General features: G+C 43.4%; 2 protein-coding genes across 2 annotated transcripts; both read right to left on the reverse strand.

Annotated features, from left to right (window-relative positions):
- ABRACL (ABRA C-terminal like) lies at positions 401 to 15,103 on the reverse strand. The gene is given in 5 exon segments (XM_003353196.4): positions 401 to 815; positions 818 to 865; positions 868 to 975; positions 8,916 to 8,982; positions 14,984 to 15,103. Coding segments are annotated over 4 exon segments (240 nt in total). The 5' UTR covers positions 8,977 to 8,982; positions 14,984 to 15,103; the 3' UTR covers positions 401 to 792.
- LOC110259990 lies at positions 13,700 to 15,926 on the reverse strand. The gene has a single exon (XM_021087318.1). The coding sequence runs from the start codon at positions 15,287 to 15,289 to the stop codon at positions 14,879 to 14,881; it is 411 nt and encodes a 136-aa protein (XP_020942977.1). The 5' UTR covers positions 15,290 to 15,926; the 3' UTR covers positions 13,700 to 14,878.

An 18,554-nucleotide genomic window follows, 5' to 3' on the forward strand; every position in this document is an offset into this window, starting at 1 on the left:
TCAGCTCCAATCCTGCGAATTCTGCCTGCTCTATACCTCTCCAACCATCAGGCCTTTCACTGGTTTTATCCTCCTTGAGATTCTGTATCATTTTCAGTTCTATACTAGAAGCTGCAACACTCAATTATAAAGATCCTGTATTTTTCAGGTGGATCTAACCAATCCAGTAGAAAGTAAAGTTTTTAGGTTATATTTTTTGGATGGCCCCTAATCCAGGGATAGGCATCAAAGTCAACATTCTAGGGTCCCATCATAACACTAACCATCCTACTTTTAAATTCTGTAGAATTTTTAGAGGATTTTTCTTCAAATTGTTTTACCGCAGTTACCCATCTTGATGCAAAAACTCAATTTGCAAGGCCCATAAATCTCAATGACAAAATAAGGCAATAAGGCAATGTTAAGAGAGTTCCATGTTTTTATTACATAAACGTTATATTCCTTGTGGGAGCTGGTCTTCAAGTTTGCTTCGTGATTCACAGAATGTCAAGTATCTGTAGAAATTGTCTAAGAATGATTTATGAAACACTCTTGTACCTGCACCAAAAAGCCTCACTGCCTACATTTCCCAACCAGATTCCTGAGAAAAGAATAGGTTTTGTTTGTCTTACAGTGTAATACATAAGATTGCTTTCAAGATATAAAAAAGGACAGACTTCTAAAATGAGTCTCCTTTTGTTACAAAGTTCTACAAAAATACACTAAGTATGCTCGTGTGTTTGTCCTTTGACATAATATTTCCAGTTTAGCAGAAACAAACAAAAACCAATAAACAAAGCTATGCAAACCACATTAATCTTGCAGCAATATAATGCAACATCATCATGAACACCTTGCAAAAGTAGCTCTCCTGGGTATGTAATGATTTCCTTCGTTTCGCAGCTTTGAGAGTTCCTACCAATGCTTCAAAGAGGTTGGCACATTTGTCATCTCGGAATAGGACCCCAAATTTCACACTTAATTTTCCATCGGCATCTAATTTGAAAAAAGCACAACATTAGCCAATGCAAAAATTGTTTTTTGCCACCATGTATGGCCAATCCACACGATTTTTTTTTAATTAAAAAATTTTATTATACTTGATTACAATGTTCTATCAATTTCTGCTGTACAGCAAAGTGACCCAGTTATACATAATATACATTCTTTTACTATATTATCATCTATCAAATTACCCCAAGCGATTGGAAATAGTTCTCTGTGCTATACAGCAGGACCTCATTGCTTATCCATTCTAGATGTAATAGTTTGTATCTACTAACCCCAAAAGACATCTAACCATAGGTAACCAAGAGTAAATCTAACAGTCAACGGTCAAAAATTCAGTGTAACCCTTGCCAGATTCAAAAAGTAATGGAATAAAGCAATGTGCAGTACATTGCCTAGCTTAGTATCATCTGAGCATGGAAGAGAACCAAGAAACTGAATAAGAAGTGAACTGTTACTGAGCTACTATAGTGGGGGCAATCCTCTCTGTCTAAATTCAATTCTCTTTGTTATGTTAGATGTTTCCCTTTTTTTGTTGGCTTTTGGGGCCATACTCCCAGCATATGGAGGTTCCCAGTCTAGGGGTCGAATCAGAGCTATAGCTGCCAACCTACACCACAGCTCATGCAACGCCAGATCCTTAACCCACTGAGCGAGGCCAGGGATCGAACCCAAAACCTCATGGTTCCTAGTTGGATTCGTTTCCACCGTGCCGCGGCAGGAACTCCTGTTAGTTGTTAATCAATAAAACTACAAGAGAAATCCCAGGTCGGGAGCAGTGTTCTCAAAGTGTATCCTGAACATGCTTAGAACCCCCAGGGAGCTAGTGGTAACCTTAAAAAATGAAGAAATTTGTATTTGCTAGGATCCCTAGAAGATCTAGTTTGAAGGCTAGTTTTTAGTACAGGAGTTAAAAATAAGGTAACTAAAAAGAAATGAGCTATCAAGCCATGAAAAGGCATGAAGGAAGCATAAATATGTATTACAAAGAGAAAGAAGACAATCTGAAAAAGCTACATGCTTATGGTTCAAACTATGGGATATTCTGGAAAAGGCAAAACTATGGCGAAAGGTAAAACTAAGTAAAAAGATCAGTGGTTTCTGGTGGTTAGGATGGGTGAAGATGAAGAGGCAGAGATAAAGGCAGTGAGGATACCTTGTATGATACTATAAGGACGAAGACATGTCATTACACACTAGTCCAAACCACAGAATGAGCAACACCAAGAGTGAAATGTAATCCATGAACTCTGGGTGAAAATGATGTGGCAATGCAGTGTCATCACCCATAACAAAGGTACCATTCTAGTGGGGGATGTTGCTAAGGGGGAGACTATGCATGTGTGAGGGCAGGAGGTAGGTAGGAACTCTCTGTACCTTCCTCTTAATTTTTCCAAAAAATAAAGTCTTTTTAAAATTAAGGTACAGGCAGTTCCCGTCATGGCTCAGTGGTTAGCAAATCCGACTAGGAACCATGAGGTTGCGGGTTCGGTCCCTGCCCTTGCTCAGTGGGTTAACAATCTGGCATTGCCGTGAGCTTGTGGTATAGGTTGCAGACGTGGCTCGGATCCCGTGTTGCTGTGGCTCTGGTGTAGGTCGGCAGCTACAGTTCCAATTCAACCCCTAGCCTGGGAACCTCCATATGCCGTGGGAGCGGCCCAAGAAATGGCAAAAGAGAAAAAAAAAAAAAAATTAAGGTACACAAAAATGGATCTTTGGTTAAAAGTCAATCAGCTGAAATCTCTAAGATAACCTAGGACACCTCCCCACTGTTGCTGAATCCCTCCATCTACCTGGCAGAACCCTTGACCGCATCCTACCACACTGCTCTGAGTTCTCCCCTCAAAAAGCTGCACCCCCTGCAAAGAAGATGGTCATCACAGTGACAAGGGTTCTTGAGTTCCTGCACTGCCTGCCAGGGCTTCCGACCTCAGTAAACTCCTACTATGGGTACAGCACTGTGCTGGCACTAGAGGCAGAGAGAAGGAAGTCCAGAGTCACTTTCTAGCTGTCATAGACACAGCTTCCATCGCCACAAGGAAATAAGCACACACAACAGGTAAAGCAACAGTACAGAGCAATACGTGACTGGATGTCAAGAGCAAGATGATCTCAGTTCCTAGAACAGAAGGAAGACTTCACGAAGGGCAGTATCTGTTCTCAACTTTAAAGGGAACACAACACGGACCTTCTTTCAAAACCTAACAGTCCTCAGTTGAAATCGTGGCCATCTGCCTGTTTGGCCTTAAAACTTGAGTAAGCTCCAAAAGCCTCAGTTTCCTCATCTGTAAAATGGGGATCTTAATATCTTCCACACAGGGTAGTTGAGGACTCAGTCGTAAAGCACAAAGCACATGCCAAGCACTTGATCAGTGACTGTTGGTTCAGTTCTCAGTGAGACCTAGGGGAATGTGCCAAGCCATAGGCACGGTGAAACAAGTAAGTGGCTAGGGGAACAGTAATTCACTCGCCTCAAGTGAACCATCTAAGAGGAGAGAGGGAGGAAATAAGTTTGGAAAGGAAAACAGAGAACCTGACTACCTTGGCCTGGAAAGCAAAGATGTACCTGTTTGATTTTTAACTTCCAGCAGCACGAGCTCTGTTTGCAGTAAGAATCTCTCACTCATTACAGAAATCAGTGGAGCTACTGGGTAACTTGGCAGGTCCATCAAGCTTTCTGAGCTGCAGTTACTTCATCCATAAGATGAGGTTAAAAATACCCCTCACAGGGTCATGCAAGGACTAAAAGACAGACTCTTGTAAAGTCTTTTTTGAAGTGCCCAGCTTATGGTAAATTCTCAACTGAGGTTAAGTTTTTTCAAAGACACCAAAGGCAGCAACCTGGCTGTAATCTCGGGTTCTCCTGCCCACTCACCTCTCAATTTGACAAAAGTCCATGTGATGCCACTTTCTTTGTATTTTTGGGTCTTATAGCCTCTTCTCTCCACAGACAATAATTCCATTGTTCAGGCCCAAATTGATGCTCACATGCATAACAGCAAGACTACTTACCAGCCTCCCTTCTCCATTTTTACCCCAATACAGGAAGAAACTTTGTAAGGTGCAAACTTAACTGATACACTTCTACTTTCATCTTTCAGTGGCTCCCTATCACCTCTGAAATAAAGTGAGTAAGACTCTCCTTCCTCTGGCCCTTGAACACATCTCTCACCTGGTCTCCACCATATGGTTCCATGCACCTTGTGATCCAGTCAAAATGAGGGACTTGCTGTTACCAAGGTGACAGGAGACACCTCCCCTGGTAATTCTGCCATGTTGAGCCAACTGCCCAACATTCCAGACCCTTTACCTAGCTAAATTTTTTTCCTTCAAAAATGGAGACTCAAATGTCACTTTCTCTGAGAAGTCCTCTGTGATTCCTTCAGTCAAGAGCTCTTCTTATGACACTGAGTATATATCAATCAGAGCACTCACCACCCATTATCGTAATAATAGCTAACTTTACTGAGGACTTGCTACCTTCCCAGAACCATTCAATGCATTTTACAGTCACTAAACTCAATAATTTGTTGAAGATAAGACACAAATGACTGCAAGAAGCACCACTATTTTATGTTCCAATTCAACTGCCAATTTAACAACAGCACACTGTGGATGATAAATACATCCTCATTATAGAGATTTTAAAGTGTGAAGAACAAGTATCTTCAATACTCATTGAAAGAGAGTAGTATTACTAGACAAATAAGGAAACCAAAGCACAGAACTGTTTAGAAATGGGCCCAAGGAGTTCTCATCATGGCACAGCAGAAACAAATCCCACTAGGAACCAGGAGGTTGAGGGTTTGATACCTGGCCTCGCTCAGTGGGTTAAGGATACAGCGTTACTGTGAGCTGTGGTATAGGTTGCAGATGCGGCTCGGATCTGGTGTTGTTGTGACAGTGGTGTAGGCCGCAGCTGTAGCTCTGATTAGACCCCTAACCTGGGAACCTCCATATGCCACAGGAGGCCCTAAAAGCAAAAAAAAAGAAAAGAAGGAGTTCCTGTGGTGGCGCAGTGGTTAACGAATCTGACTAGGAACCATGAGGTTGTAGGTTCAATCCCTGGCCTTGCTCAGTGGGTTAACATCCAGCGTTGCTGTGAGCTGTGGTGTAGGTTGCAGATGTGGCTCGGATCCTGTGTTGCTGTCGTGGCACAGTGGTTAACGAATCTGACTAGGAACCATGAGGTTGTGGGTTCAATCCCTGGCCTTGCTCAGTGGGTTAACATTCGGCGTTGCTGTGAGTTGTGGTGTAGGTTGCAGATGTGGCTCGGATCCTGTGTTGCTGCAGCTCTGGCGTAGGCCGGTGGTACAGCTCCGATTAGACCCCTAGCCTGGGAACCTCCATATGCTGCGGGAGCGGCCCAAAAATGGCAAAAAGACAAAAAAAAAAAAAAAAGAAAAAAAAAAAAGGAGAAAGAAAGCAAAAAAGAGAGAAATGTGCCCAAGGTCACACGCAAGAATGAAGAGAAGCACTAGAATTCATTCCAGAGTCTGACTTCAGAGCATACGCTTTTAACTACTTCCCGACACACGCTTCCAGTTCATCTATCTGTTCCCTCACTACTTAAGAGACCCACGAGGGCTGGGCTGGAATTTTATTTATTTTCCACCTCCAGCACTTGAACACAAAGGCAGCACTCAAGAAATATTTGTCCAAAAAAAAAAAAAAAAAAGAAATATTTGTCCAATGAAAGAATTTAAATCTCCAAAAGATCTTTATCCACTTAGTTCTTTCAACTGGATGAAAAATAAAATTTTAAAAACTCTATTTTAAAAGAAATAGATAAAATTAAATTCATCAATTTCCAACTTCAGCTAATCCATCATATTTAGATTAGTCTAAGTATGATTAATTTAAATCATAATTTAAATTAGTCAGAATTATTTGACACAACCTAAATAATTAACCATCATCTGTCAGTAGATACTCTATCTTCATAGATGCTTTCCAACTCAATAAGTCATCTATTACAAGGAACAGGTAAGTGAAGGAGACCTGGTGAAGCTGCAACACTCAAAGTATTTTCATCCTTATAGAAGTTATGATAATTACTTTGCAGTCATCTGGTTTGTAAAGCTGCTCATTTTTTGAAGTGCAGGTTCAGTTTGCCTTAGTAGAGTAATAACACTGAGCTAGGGATATAGAGGTTAGATTTTTAAATGCAATTGACTCTGACCAGTAAACATTAAGCTGATGTCAAGAAAGATCTAAGAGAGCAGAAAACCCTACAAATCTTTGGATATACATCTTTCTATCTTTAACCATCCAAACAACAGTACTACTCCCAAGAGGGACATGACCTCAGAGAACTCAGGAGAAACTGAGAACATAGAAATGATGATTATAGGTAGGAGCATGACTACTGAAAATAAGATGCACTAACCTTCCAAGAGGTGAATGTGGTGAAGTGGGTGGGAGAAGAATGGGGTTAGGAAAGGTTTTCATTTGTTTGATTAGAGTGATGTGATGTGAGGACCCAACAAGTTGTGGATGGAGAAAGGGAACCATCATCCAAGGAATGCAGACTGCCTCTGGAAGCTAGAAGCAGCCTAGGAAATTCTCTAGAGTCTCCAGAAAGGCACGCACCCTGCCAACACCTTGATTTTAGCTCAGGAGACCTTTATCAGACTCTGCTATGGTCTGAATGGCTATGGTTGGGTTAGTGGAAACTCTAACCCAGCAAGGTGATGATATTAGCAGGTGGGGGCCTTTGAGAGGCGCTAAACTCATGGGGGTGTAAGGATGTACAGTCATGAGTCATAAAGATTAATGTCTAATAAAAGAGGCTGCAAGATTTCATCAATAAAAAAGGATGAAACTCTGTCATTTGTGACAACAGGGACGTTGAGGGTATTATTTTTAAGTGAAATAAGTCAGAGAAAACAAATACTATAGGATTTCGCTCATCTGCAAAATATAAAAATAAACAGAACTCCCAAATAATTGAACAAGCCAAACCAAACAAAAACAAGCACGTAAATACAGAGAACGGAGTAGTGGTTACCAGAAGGGAAAGAGTGGGGAAGGAGGGGAGAAGGGGGAGGCAAAATGGGTAAAGGAGATCAACTGTATGGACTCCATCCATCCATCCACCTTTTGGCGGTGAGCTTGCTGTAGTGTATCACATGAAACTTACACAACTTATACACCATTGTATGCACAATGAGAGAGAGAGATAAAACGCTTGCAAAGAGCCCTAGTCCTTTTCACCATGTGAAGATACAAGAAGTCTGTGGCCTGGAAGAGGACTCCAACCCGACCATGTTGGTACCCTGCTCTTGAACTTCCAGCCTCTAGAATTATGAGCAATACATTTCTGCTGTTTATAAGCCACCCAGTCTGGGATATTTTGCTATAGCGGCCCAAATAGACCAAGATGATTCCCACCTTACACAACCATTAAGATATTAAATGTGTAGCTATATGTCACAAAGCTTGTAGCAATGTTACATCAGCAGTAGAAAACCAGTACAGGGGACATTTGATACTAATGGCTTGATGGGATTTTCTAAGTACCTCTTGTTATTTCAAATGATTTGTGAGTCATACATAACAGAGCTGTAAGTAAGAAGAATCAAGTTATAATGACAAGACAACTCCTATAAGGTACTTTTCAAAATCGTTTTTCATTTACATGATATAATTTTTAAACTTTGGATTCCATTACCCTAGTTGTTGTTAAATATGCCTATTGCTCTTACAGTTTTCAAAATGCTCCCCAAACTCTTACATGTCTGGTCTGAGATGTATGAAATATTTACAGCTATAAGCATAATATTTGCTTTCATTACAACTTAGGAAAAGGACACTAATACTACCAGTTTTACGTCACGAATTTTTCCACAGCTGCTGTGCTGCCGAAGGAAAAGTTGACTTAAAAATAAAAAAAGCTACCTAAAGGATGAGTTCTTTTAGTTAAATGTATGTATATAAATAGCTGATTATACAAAACTCAAAAATTTGGAGGAAAAAAGACAATTTATTATACTTTCAATCTGAGTCCCTAGTCATCTGGGAATTTGCAACAGTGGCAGAGTAAAACAGAAAAAAATGATTGTTAAGGGAGTTTTTGTCATGACTCAGCTGTAACAAACTCGACCAGTATCCATGAGGATGCAAGTTTGATCCCTGGCCTCGCTCATTGGGTTAAGGATCTGGTGTTGCCATGAGCTGTGGTGTAGGTCATAGACACGGCTCGGATCTGACCTTGCTGTGGCTGTGGTGTAGGCCAGCAGCTACACCTCCAATTTGACCCTTAGCCTGGGAACCTCCATATGCCAGAAGAGCAGCCCTAAAAAAAAAAATTTAAAAAAAAAGAACGCTAATAGTATGACAAATAAACATATGAATGTGATCCAATTACAAGACTTCAGTGTAGCCAGATTAAAGAAGCACAGAAATTTTTTTTTTTTTTCCATTCAAAGGATAATGAAATATCCTAACCATTCTTTGTATCAGAGTCACAATACCCCCAACAGCTATGTCTCCAGATCACATGGCTGAGGCCAGATATCACCTGGGGCTGACAGCAGGGGCTGAAACCCTGGGTGAGCCCTCTATGGGCGTCAACCAAAAAAGTCAGTCCGGAGTTTCCGTCGTGGCGCAGTGGTTAACGGATCCAACTGGGAACTATGAGGTTGCGGGTTCAATCCCTGCCCTTGCTCAGCGGGTTAACGATCCGGCATTGCGATGAGCTGTAGTGTAGGTTGCAGACGCGGCTCGGATCCAGCGTTGCTGTGGCTCTGGTGTAGGCCGGAGGCTACAGCTCCGATTCGACCCCTAGCCTGGGAACCTCCATATGCCGCGGGAGCGGCCCAAGAAATAGCAAAAAGACAAAAAAAAAAAAAAAAAAAAAAAAAGTCAGTCCTACCTACGGTAAGGCAAAGTCAGAAGAAATACTGTATCTGTGTTATAATACTTACTTTTTGAACCCAGACGGTGAATTTCCTCCACCAAGAGGTTAACCTCGTGATCCACATTCATTGCTGCCTGAGGAGAAAAAAAATAAATCTGCTTTACTACAATTTCTACATTCCATTAAGCACATCTTGTCAAATCAAAAGGTCTTTTCTCTTTTCCTGTAGCATTTGTCACTATTTATTTATCATGTCCCTCTTCCTAAAAATAACTGCATAATATACCTGGCCCTAAAGTACCTCCATTTCCCCCAATCTTTATAACTGCCCCTCTGGGCTGACCTCACTCTTATTCTATACAGTCTACTGGGAAGAATGAAGCCATCTCCTATTAACTCTAAGCCCTTGCTCTGCTCAGCATCAAAAATACAAAAGTGAGTGACATAGGACCTGTCTTCAGGGAACTCACTGTCCATAAGCTGAGAAAGGCCTGAATAACAATGTGACAAAAATTCTTTTTTTTTTTTTTTTTTTAATGGGGGTTCAAGGGGCATATGGAAGTTCCTCAGCCACGAATTGAATCCCAGCTGCAGCTGCGACCTACTTGGCAGCTGCAGCAATGCAAGATCCTTTAACCCACTGTGCAGGGCACACCCAACATCTCAGTGACACCCAGCTGCTGCAGTCGTATTCTTAACCCACTGTGAGGCCATAGCAGGAACTCTGACTAGCCCTCTGAGCAATGGGTCCAAGGCATTATGGCAGCAGGAGGAAGCCACAGAAGGTTTCATAGAGGCCACTGGGAAGGAGTGGCAAGCAGATAGTTAGGAATGGATATTCTAGGCACAGAGAAGAATATATGCAAAAGGACAGAAGCAAAAAAAAACAAAACCAAAACAAACCCCAAATGCAGCACACTTGGGACAGGCCCTAACCTAGGAGTTGGAGGAGCCAGGATAGACCGACACAACCCCTCCCCTCTGAGAGCCTGCAGTGTAGTGAGGAAGGCAGGTCCAGGTGGATCAAAGACCATTTTAATACCATAGGTCAGTGCAATGCCAACTTCCGGGTTAGAGGCAGGGCATTGTGCCCCACTCCAGCAGGGCCCAATACAATCTGACTGCAATGACGAGCCTCTGGTGAAGACCATTTATTTTTGGACAAGGAGGAATGCAGGACTAACTGAAGCCATGAGACATCCCTTGGCTCGTGAGGTCCCCTGTGGGCTGGGCTCCGTCCACCATTCCAACCACCTCAAATCTACCCTCTTGAACCCCAGGCTGCAGCTACAGCGGGCTTCTTTTTATCCCTCAAATGCCCCTCACTCTCTCACTCCAGCCTTCGCGTGCACTATTTCTTCAACCCAGACTCTGGCTATTTCTCTTTCTTGGGGCTAACTTCCACCCATCCAGTCCCAGGTGAGATACAACCTCCTCCAGGAAGCCCTCCCTGAAAGCCTGCAGTAGAAGAGCTCCCCCATGCGTGTTCCTACAGCACTGTGCACCCTCATCATTTCACTTGATTGAATGACCAGCTTCTGGGCTTTTACCACTAGAAGATGAGCTCCTTTGTGGGATCTGACGTCATGCTCCCTGCTGGACCATGTATGGCACCAAGAGCAGGAGTTCAAGAAAAAACTGGTTTGCAGACCTAAAAATGAGCAAAGGCAGGAGAAGGAAGGGAATGGGACCTGTGGGAGTTGTCCCCATGGAGCTGCAGATTCAAATGAGGAATTTTGAGAGGGGCTCTGGGAGGGAGGATGCATACTCAGAGAGAGGAAAAAGCGGGGGTGGCTGGCAAACACCTAAAGAAAGTGGGAGGAGACAACGAGAAGAACTAGGAAAGAACAGGTAGAGCTGGAACAGAGAAACCCAACAGAGAAGTAAAGGAAGAAGGAGTTTCCATAAGAAGGAAGTAATTTTACAATTAAAACAGCAACATGAGGGTCAGAAAGCATGAGTAGCTGGCCATCAATTGTCTGTTTTCAAATCATAAGTTGTCCAAATCAAATAAAGGACCAGAAGAGTGGGTTTGTGTGAATGGTTTACTTTAGTGGTGATGATTTGAAAGAAACAACTGTATTCAGACAGATTGTAACCAATTCCTGGTAGCTTTTTACAAACGAATTATATCTATGTTTTATATATATATATATATATTTTTTTTTAGGGCCGCACCTGTAGCACATGGAGATTCCCAGGCTAGGGGCTGAATCGGAGCTGTAGCTGCTGGCCTGCACCATAGCCACAGCAACGCCAGATCCAAGCTGTGTCTGTGACCTACACCACAGCTCACGGCAATGCTGGATCCTTAACCCACTGAGCAAGGCCAGGGATCGAACCTGCATCCTTGTGGATGCTAGTCAGATTCATTAACTGCTGAGCCACGACGGGAACTCCATATCTATGTTTAAATGATATTGATTGGGGCCCCAGATTTCTTTCTTTCTTTTTTTTTTTTTTTTTTTTTGTCTTTTTGCCATTTCTAGGGCCGCTCCCTCGGCATATGGAGGTTCCCAGGCTAGGGGTCGAATCGGAGCTGTAGCTGCCAGCCTACGCCAGAGCCACAGCAACGAGGGATCCAAGCCACGTCTGCGACCTACACCACAGCTCACGGCAACGCCGGATTGTTAACCCACTGAGCAAGGGCAGGGATTGAACCCGCAACCTCATGGTTCCTAGTCGGATTCGTTAACCACTGCGCCACGAGGGGAACTCCGGGGCCCCAGATTTCTAACATCCAGTAACTTAAAGCATCGCTACCATCTGCTACACTTTTGTATAAATCTTACAATTGAAGAAGCTTGTATTGCAGTAAAATGTGACATCTTAGGTTAATGCACCTACATAAAATCCAATATCAAAAATTATAGTGTTCAAATGGGGGAACTTAGTGTTGGGGAAATTATTATTTATAGTATTATATTCAATTCAAGATCGAGTTTGAGAGAGACTAAAAAGCTAAAATATACCCAGAGGACACAATTGAAAGACATGCCATGAGAATAATGGTAAGAAAAATCCTGTTAATGTCAGTGTGGTGGATAGCTGTCATATTTTCCTACTCAGCACCCTTTCTCCCTTCTGGCACCAGCAGTCTAGTTTTTGTTTGCATAGAGCCTTTTTTTCCTTACTCTAAACTCATGTTTCTTGGGTAGAGCTTCATCCTAGACTGCAGGAGTGGTTCAAAGTCAGAATAATTGTTTTGGGGCATAGGATAGGTGATCCCATTCTGAACAGTGAGTCAGACCAAGAATTTTGCCAGAACTATTAGTAAAATGACACTCACCCCTACTGGGTTCTAAGGTGTAACTTTATGGCCCCTATGTAAATGGCTACCATGTGAAAAGAGCCTGCCAGGAATAAAGCTAACACAGAAAGATCCAGCCACGTAACAATGACTAAACCTGTATATGTATATAACCTTGGACTTCCTTATGGAAGTTCCCAGGCCAGGAATCAAATCTGAGCTGTAGCTGTGACCTACACTGCAGTTGTGGCAACACCGGATCCTTAACCCATTGCTCGGGGCTGGGGATCAAATCCATGCCTGAACAGTGACCAGAGCCACTAGAGATAACACTGGATCCTTACGCCACTACATCACACTAGGAATGCCAATCCTGGACTTTGTAGTTAGAAGAACCAATCAATCCTGGTTTTGCCTGAGCTGGTTCAATTGAGTTTCTATCACTTGCACTCTATAAAGAATCTTGACATTTAAAGTTATGAGGTACAGTAGAAAAAAAAAATTATCTTAGAGAAGACCTGCTGCTATTTTTTTTAAATTAGAAGTACCCATTGTGGCCCAGCAGGATAAGAACCTGACTAGTATCCATGAAGATGCAGGTTTGGTCCCTGGCCTTGCTCAGTGGATCTTAGATCCTGAGTTCCTAGGCTGTATGGGGAACTTCCACATGCTGCAGGTGCTGCCCTAAAAAAAATAAACAAAAAATTTAAAAAGAGGAGTTCTCATTGTGACGCAGCAAAAACAAATCCAACTAGTATGCATGAGGATGCAAATGCAAGTTCGATCCCTGACCTCATTCAGTGGGTCAGGGACCTGGTATTACTGTGAGTTGTGGTGTAGGTTACAGTTGAGGCTCGGATCCCACGTTGCTGTGGCTGTGGCACAGGCCAGCAGCTGTAGCTCCAATTTGACCCCTAGCCTGGGAACCTCCATATGCCGCAGGTGCAGCCCTAAAAAAAAAAAAAAAAAATTAAAAAATAAATAAACAATAACATTTTAAAAATAAAAGCTAAATCTCCTTTTATGTACTTATGTGAACAGTCTTATTTTTTGTTGCTTTATTGGGTAGGACAGATAAACAGAACAGAAAGATTTAGAAGCCATGTGAGAAAAAACTAACAAGTCAAGTGTCTAAAAACAAATAAAGCTGGCAGAAGCAGTATGGCTCTGTGAGGGTTGATGAGGAAATTAGCCCACACTGGACAAAAGAGAAAGGGACATGTCTAAGGGGATTACAGTCCTCTCTCTCCAGTTCTCAGATGCTTTGATTTCCTCCCACCCTGAATGTTTCTCGTTTTCTACTCCTTTCAGCCACACACTTCGGACATAGTTCTCCTTTAATAATGAGACTCAAAGAGGAAATCCCACCCTTAAGTAGTGTGAATACGTGCATCATATTAAGCAGATGTAAGTTCATCCAATTTTAAGGGAAGGCAACCAGAATTTCCTCGTAATTGATTACACCTGAGGCTCATCTGTGTAAACTTGGGTAAACCTAAGAACCTTGCAAAGCATTAGTTATTCCCATTTTATGGACGATGGAAATGACTCAGAGGGGCTTCCCACAATTAAATGCTCTTTCTATCTCATCATTTTGGTTCTTTTTTTTTTTTTTTTTTTTGCTGGTAATTATGTAAACTGCACTAAATGAACAGTAAGTCGTATTTATGTGAAATATTACATGCTGGGTACTTATTAAGGCAGAATACTTACAAAGCAAGAAAGGCTCCCTGCATTGGCCCTTCCAAGTAGGAAAATAACAGGCTTAGAAAGTATTGCTAGCATACATAATTTGGCATGGTTTGTTTCTTTATTTGAATATTTAATGAGGACAAAGAAGCATAAAATACTCTGTTGCACAATCCTTGGAAGGCCTATGATATTTTATAAGGACAGAAGCCTGGGACTGGGGTTAAGGAGCAAGAACAATGAGAAGCCACAGGCAGAGCAAGTCTAAGTGAAAGAAAGGGCCGCTCAATGGGAGACTCAAGGGAAAGGGATGACAGATGCTAGTGGGCCCTCTAATTGTGACAGAATCCAATTAGGCATTGTGCGTGGGAATCACAAAGAAAGCAGAATGTGGGAGGACTGGGCCATATGCTGAAATGCTCCCTCATCAACGTGCACTTAAAAATATATTTAAGCACCCTCCTATAGGTTTTGTGTGTTTGGTTGAGGTTTTGTTGTTGTTGCTGTTGTTTTTTGTTTTAAGTTTAGAAGCAATACCTGGAGATTTTCTAATGTTAGCGAATTAGGGAATAATATTCTAATTCAGGGAATAAGTCTACCGGAGAGGGATCATCTGGAAATCAGGAGCCACCTCTCCATAAGAGGGCTGGCCACCGTTTCCCAGCCCTCCGTTGCCACCCCTGGCTAGCAGCTGGTGCGGGTCAAAGGATGACTAGGTTCCTTCCTGCCTCCTAGCTGGCGCGCACACACTCCATATTTGGTCATCCCTGAGGCAAGTTCGGGAGCTTGTCCGGAAGGGTCCCAAGACCCTGTCACCAGCAGGCCATCACATGGTCACCACAGCTTCCAGAGCAGAGCTCGGGAGCTCAGGGCTCGGGTCTCTGCTCTGGGACGCACGGCGGGCTCCGGGGTGGCCTCCTCGGGAAGGGCCGCATCCCGGAAGCCTTTGTCTCCGCGAGTCCCGCGCCAGTGCCGGCTCCCACTCCTCTGTGGTCGGTGCGCCCTGGCGCGCCGGGAGAGAGAGCGCCCAACCGGGCGACGAAAATGAACCCCAACCGGGGCTCTGAGTGACCAGTGTCCCCTCACTACACCTACCCCGCACATATAACCGGGAGCACAGAGATCTGCGCCCGCCGCAAGCGCCGCAGAGTCCGTTGCCCTGAAGCCACGAAATTCCCGGGGGTAGCCTGTCTTACCCCCAGGCGGTCCCCGCCCCGCTCGGTGGAACTGGCACCCCAAGTGCGAAGCAGACACGATGCTTGGTAGAAATCTTCACAGCACTGCCCGCAGCCCGGTCCGCCCCCAGCCGGCAAAAAGTCACGTGAGCCGAGTGCGGAAGTCGGCTGGAGAGGTGGGGGGCGCGGCGGCGCGCCCACCCGGTCCCCGCACCCGCTCCGCCCAAAGCCAGTTACAACCTCCAGGCGCCTTAGCCCCCTCGCTGACTCGGCTCTCCACCGCAGCTCCCGTCGGCTGCTTGGCTTCCACCAGCTACCCCCGCCCATCCTTTCTACCTGGCCACATCTTCCCCAGGCAATCACTCACCTCTTCACCTCCTTTTCTTTTCTAAGGAAAAACTGGAGGCGCGCAGGTGCGAACTGGGGAGGAAGAGGCTGAGGAAGGAAGTGACTGAGGCAAATAGAAAGGCTGGTGTGCAGGGCGGGGGGTGGAGAGTGGGGGGAGAGAGTTTCAGCGCTCAGGAATGGGGCCGCCCACACTCCCAGGAACAAGCCTATGGGGAGGAAACTCCGAGAGACGCCCGAGAAGGGGGCTGACTCCAGACAGGTGGTGGAGCGCCGGGAGGCTTCTAAACGCACCCAGGGCTTCAAGAACCGCCACCCTTCCTCTACACCCCTCGCATCTGATCCTGGACGTTGACTTCCTGCCAGCACTTCTCTCTTAACAGAAGAAGTAAAGCGCCCCCAACGAGCTGAATGCTGAGGTCTCCAAGGAGGAAAGTGCCATTGATTCTGTAAGCCAGGAGCAGAGGCCTTCAGAAAACAACAGACATGACAGCAGGATGATCTGATTTGCAAAAGAAAACGCATTTTTGAAAACCAATTTGTTCTACTGCAAATAAACTTTACTTGGACAAAGCTAATTCTTGACCTTGGGTCAATATAGATTTCTAGGAGTTCCCGTCGTGGCGCAGTGGTTAACGAATCTGACTAGAAACCATGAGGTTGAGGGTTCCATCCCTGGCCTTACTCAGTGGGTTAAGGATTCGGCGTTGCGATGAGCTGTGGTGTAGGTCACAGACGCGGCTCGGATCCCGTGTTGCTGTGGCTCAGGCGCAGGCTGGTGACTACAGCTCCGATTAGACCCCTAGCCTGGGAACCTCCATATGCCGCGGGAGCGGCCCTAAAAAATAGAGAGAGAGAGAGAGATTTCTACCCCTCTTTATTCCAGTATTTCCTACATTTAACCACATAATTCAATCATTTTATTCTGACATCACATTTAAATCAGTGTGTGTGTGTGTGTGTGTGTGTGTGCGCGCACGCGCGCGCGCCCATGCACGCGTGATATGCTTGCTGTACCTGTTGTCCCTTCAAAAAAGAAACAGGCCCTGCGGAGAGAAGTGACCCAATATTCCTAGGACAAAGCTTTCAAAAATAACTTTCAAAAGTTCCCTCCCCCGCCCAACCACTGCTGCCACAGGATGAACAGATTAAGAGTAGTCATGTGACCCGAGACATAGTCCATAAACCGGTTATCACCCTGGGAGGTGACCTGGAGTGAATAGTCCTCACCAAACAGGGACTTGATCATTAGATAAGCCAATCAGATTCTCCCCAGGAAATTGAAAGGAAAGAATGCAGAGGAAGAGCTATCTGATAAGAAAGTCTAGGAGTTTCCCTTGTAGCTCAGAGGACTGAGAATCCCATGCTGCAAGAATGCAGGTTGAATTCCCTGGCCTTGCTCGCTGGGTGGTTTAAGGGTCCATCGTTGCCTCAGTCTGACCCTAAGATCACAGACACGTCTGGGATGAGGTGTTGCGTAGGCTCCAGCTGCAGTTCTGATTAGACTCCTGGCAGAGAACTTCCATATGCTGCAGATGCAGTGTAAAAAGAAAAAAAAAAATCAAAAAGAAAGGCTGAAACTGAGGAGACCTAGCTAAGAGTAGAGCAAATGGGCCTCAGCAAAGCAAAACATTGCAGTAAGCAAAAACCAAAGATGAACTAAAACAAGAGTGGAGGCGGAAGAAGTAGAAGTGACTCTAAGGGAGGCTGAGACCCAGTATTATCTTAAGAACAACAAAGACCTTTCCCCAGGAGGATATGAGTATCCAGGTTCCTAGGGCCACACTGGATCCTGCCATTTCCCAAATTGTGTTACCTTTCACAATAAACACCTATCACTTTGGGTATGCCTTTGAATGAGTCTCTGTTCCCTACCACCAAAAAGTTATTCTTCAACAAAGGTCTGATTCCTCAAGGTTTCTCATGTCACGTGAAGTTTAGTGATTCCAAGATCCTTTGGAGGCCTATTTTTTTCTCACTAAAGCTGAAAAGTAATACTTTTTATTTTTCAAAGTCTACATAATGCCAAAATTATCATTCAGGAAAAAGATATTGAGCAATTCTCTCAGTAGAACCTGCCTAGTCTGGTTTGTAGTAGTGATCACAGTTCTTCAGATAATATGCAATGAAATGAATAATCAGTCCATGTGTGCCACTTCTTTATAACTACTTAGTGTTCCACAGTACTCTGCCAATGGGAAAGAAAGAAAGAAAGAAAGAAAGAAAGAAAGAAAGAAGAAAGAAAGAAAGAAAGAAAGAAAGGGAAAGAAAAGGAAAGAAGGAAGGAAGAGAAAGAAAAGGAAAGAAGGAAGGAAGGAAGGGAAAGAAAGTTACTTTGAGCAAGTAAAAGTTCCTATTAATATTCTTTTAGGAATATTATCATCATGTGGCTAGACCATGCAGAATTTTAACCTAAAAAAAAAATGAGAAAATAAAGTTTAGCTAACAGTTCAGAAGTGTTTATTAACCATCAATCATGAACCAGCAACAATGCACCAGTACTGGAGGGTACAATGTACCCTAAAGCATCATCTTTGTCAAAAAGAACTTTCAGTTATGTACATATAAAATTTTAAGACAATTTATCCATTTATTTAATTACATAGTATAGACCAGAACTGTTTAGTGAAAATATAGCTGTGAGCCACTTCTGTAATTTAACATTTTCCAGGAGCCACATTAAAAAAAGAAACCTATGAAATTAATTTTAATGATATGTTTTGTTTAACCCAGTATATCTAAAATACTATCATTACAACTGGTAATGAATATTTTTAAATTACTAATGAGATATTACACATTCTTTGTTTTGTACTAAGTTTTCAAAGTCTATTGTGTATTTTACTCTTAGAGCACATTTCAGATGCTCAATAGCTCTACATTTCTAATGACTACTGTACTGGTTGGTGTAGCTACAGATAACCCCAGAATAAAGCATGACACGTAGGTTAATAGTTTTACTTAAGAAAGTACATGTTCCTATAATAAGGAAAATAATAACATTCTATTTAAAGTTCATTTAAGAAATACAATCGGATTCCGTGTGGTGCAGTGGTTAACGAATCGACTAGAACATGAGTTGCGTTCGTTCCTTGCTCAGTGGTTACGATCGGCGTTGGTGAGCTGTGGTGTAGGTGCAGACGCGGCTCGATCCGGTTGCTGTGCTCTGCGTAGGGTTACAGTCGATTTGACCTAGCTAACTCCATATGCCGGAAGGAGAGATAGCAATAACAAAAACAAAAAGACA

Source organism: Sus scrofa, chromosome 1, assembly GCF_000003025.6.
Source record: "Sus scrofa isolate TJ Tabasco breed Duroc chromosome 1, Sscrofa11.1, whole genome shotgun sequence".
Classification (NCBI taxonomy): Eukaryota; Metazoa; Chordata; class Mammalia; order Artiodactyla; family Suidae; genus Sus; species Sus scrofa.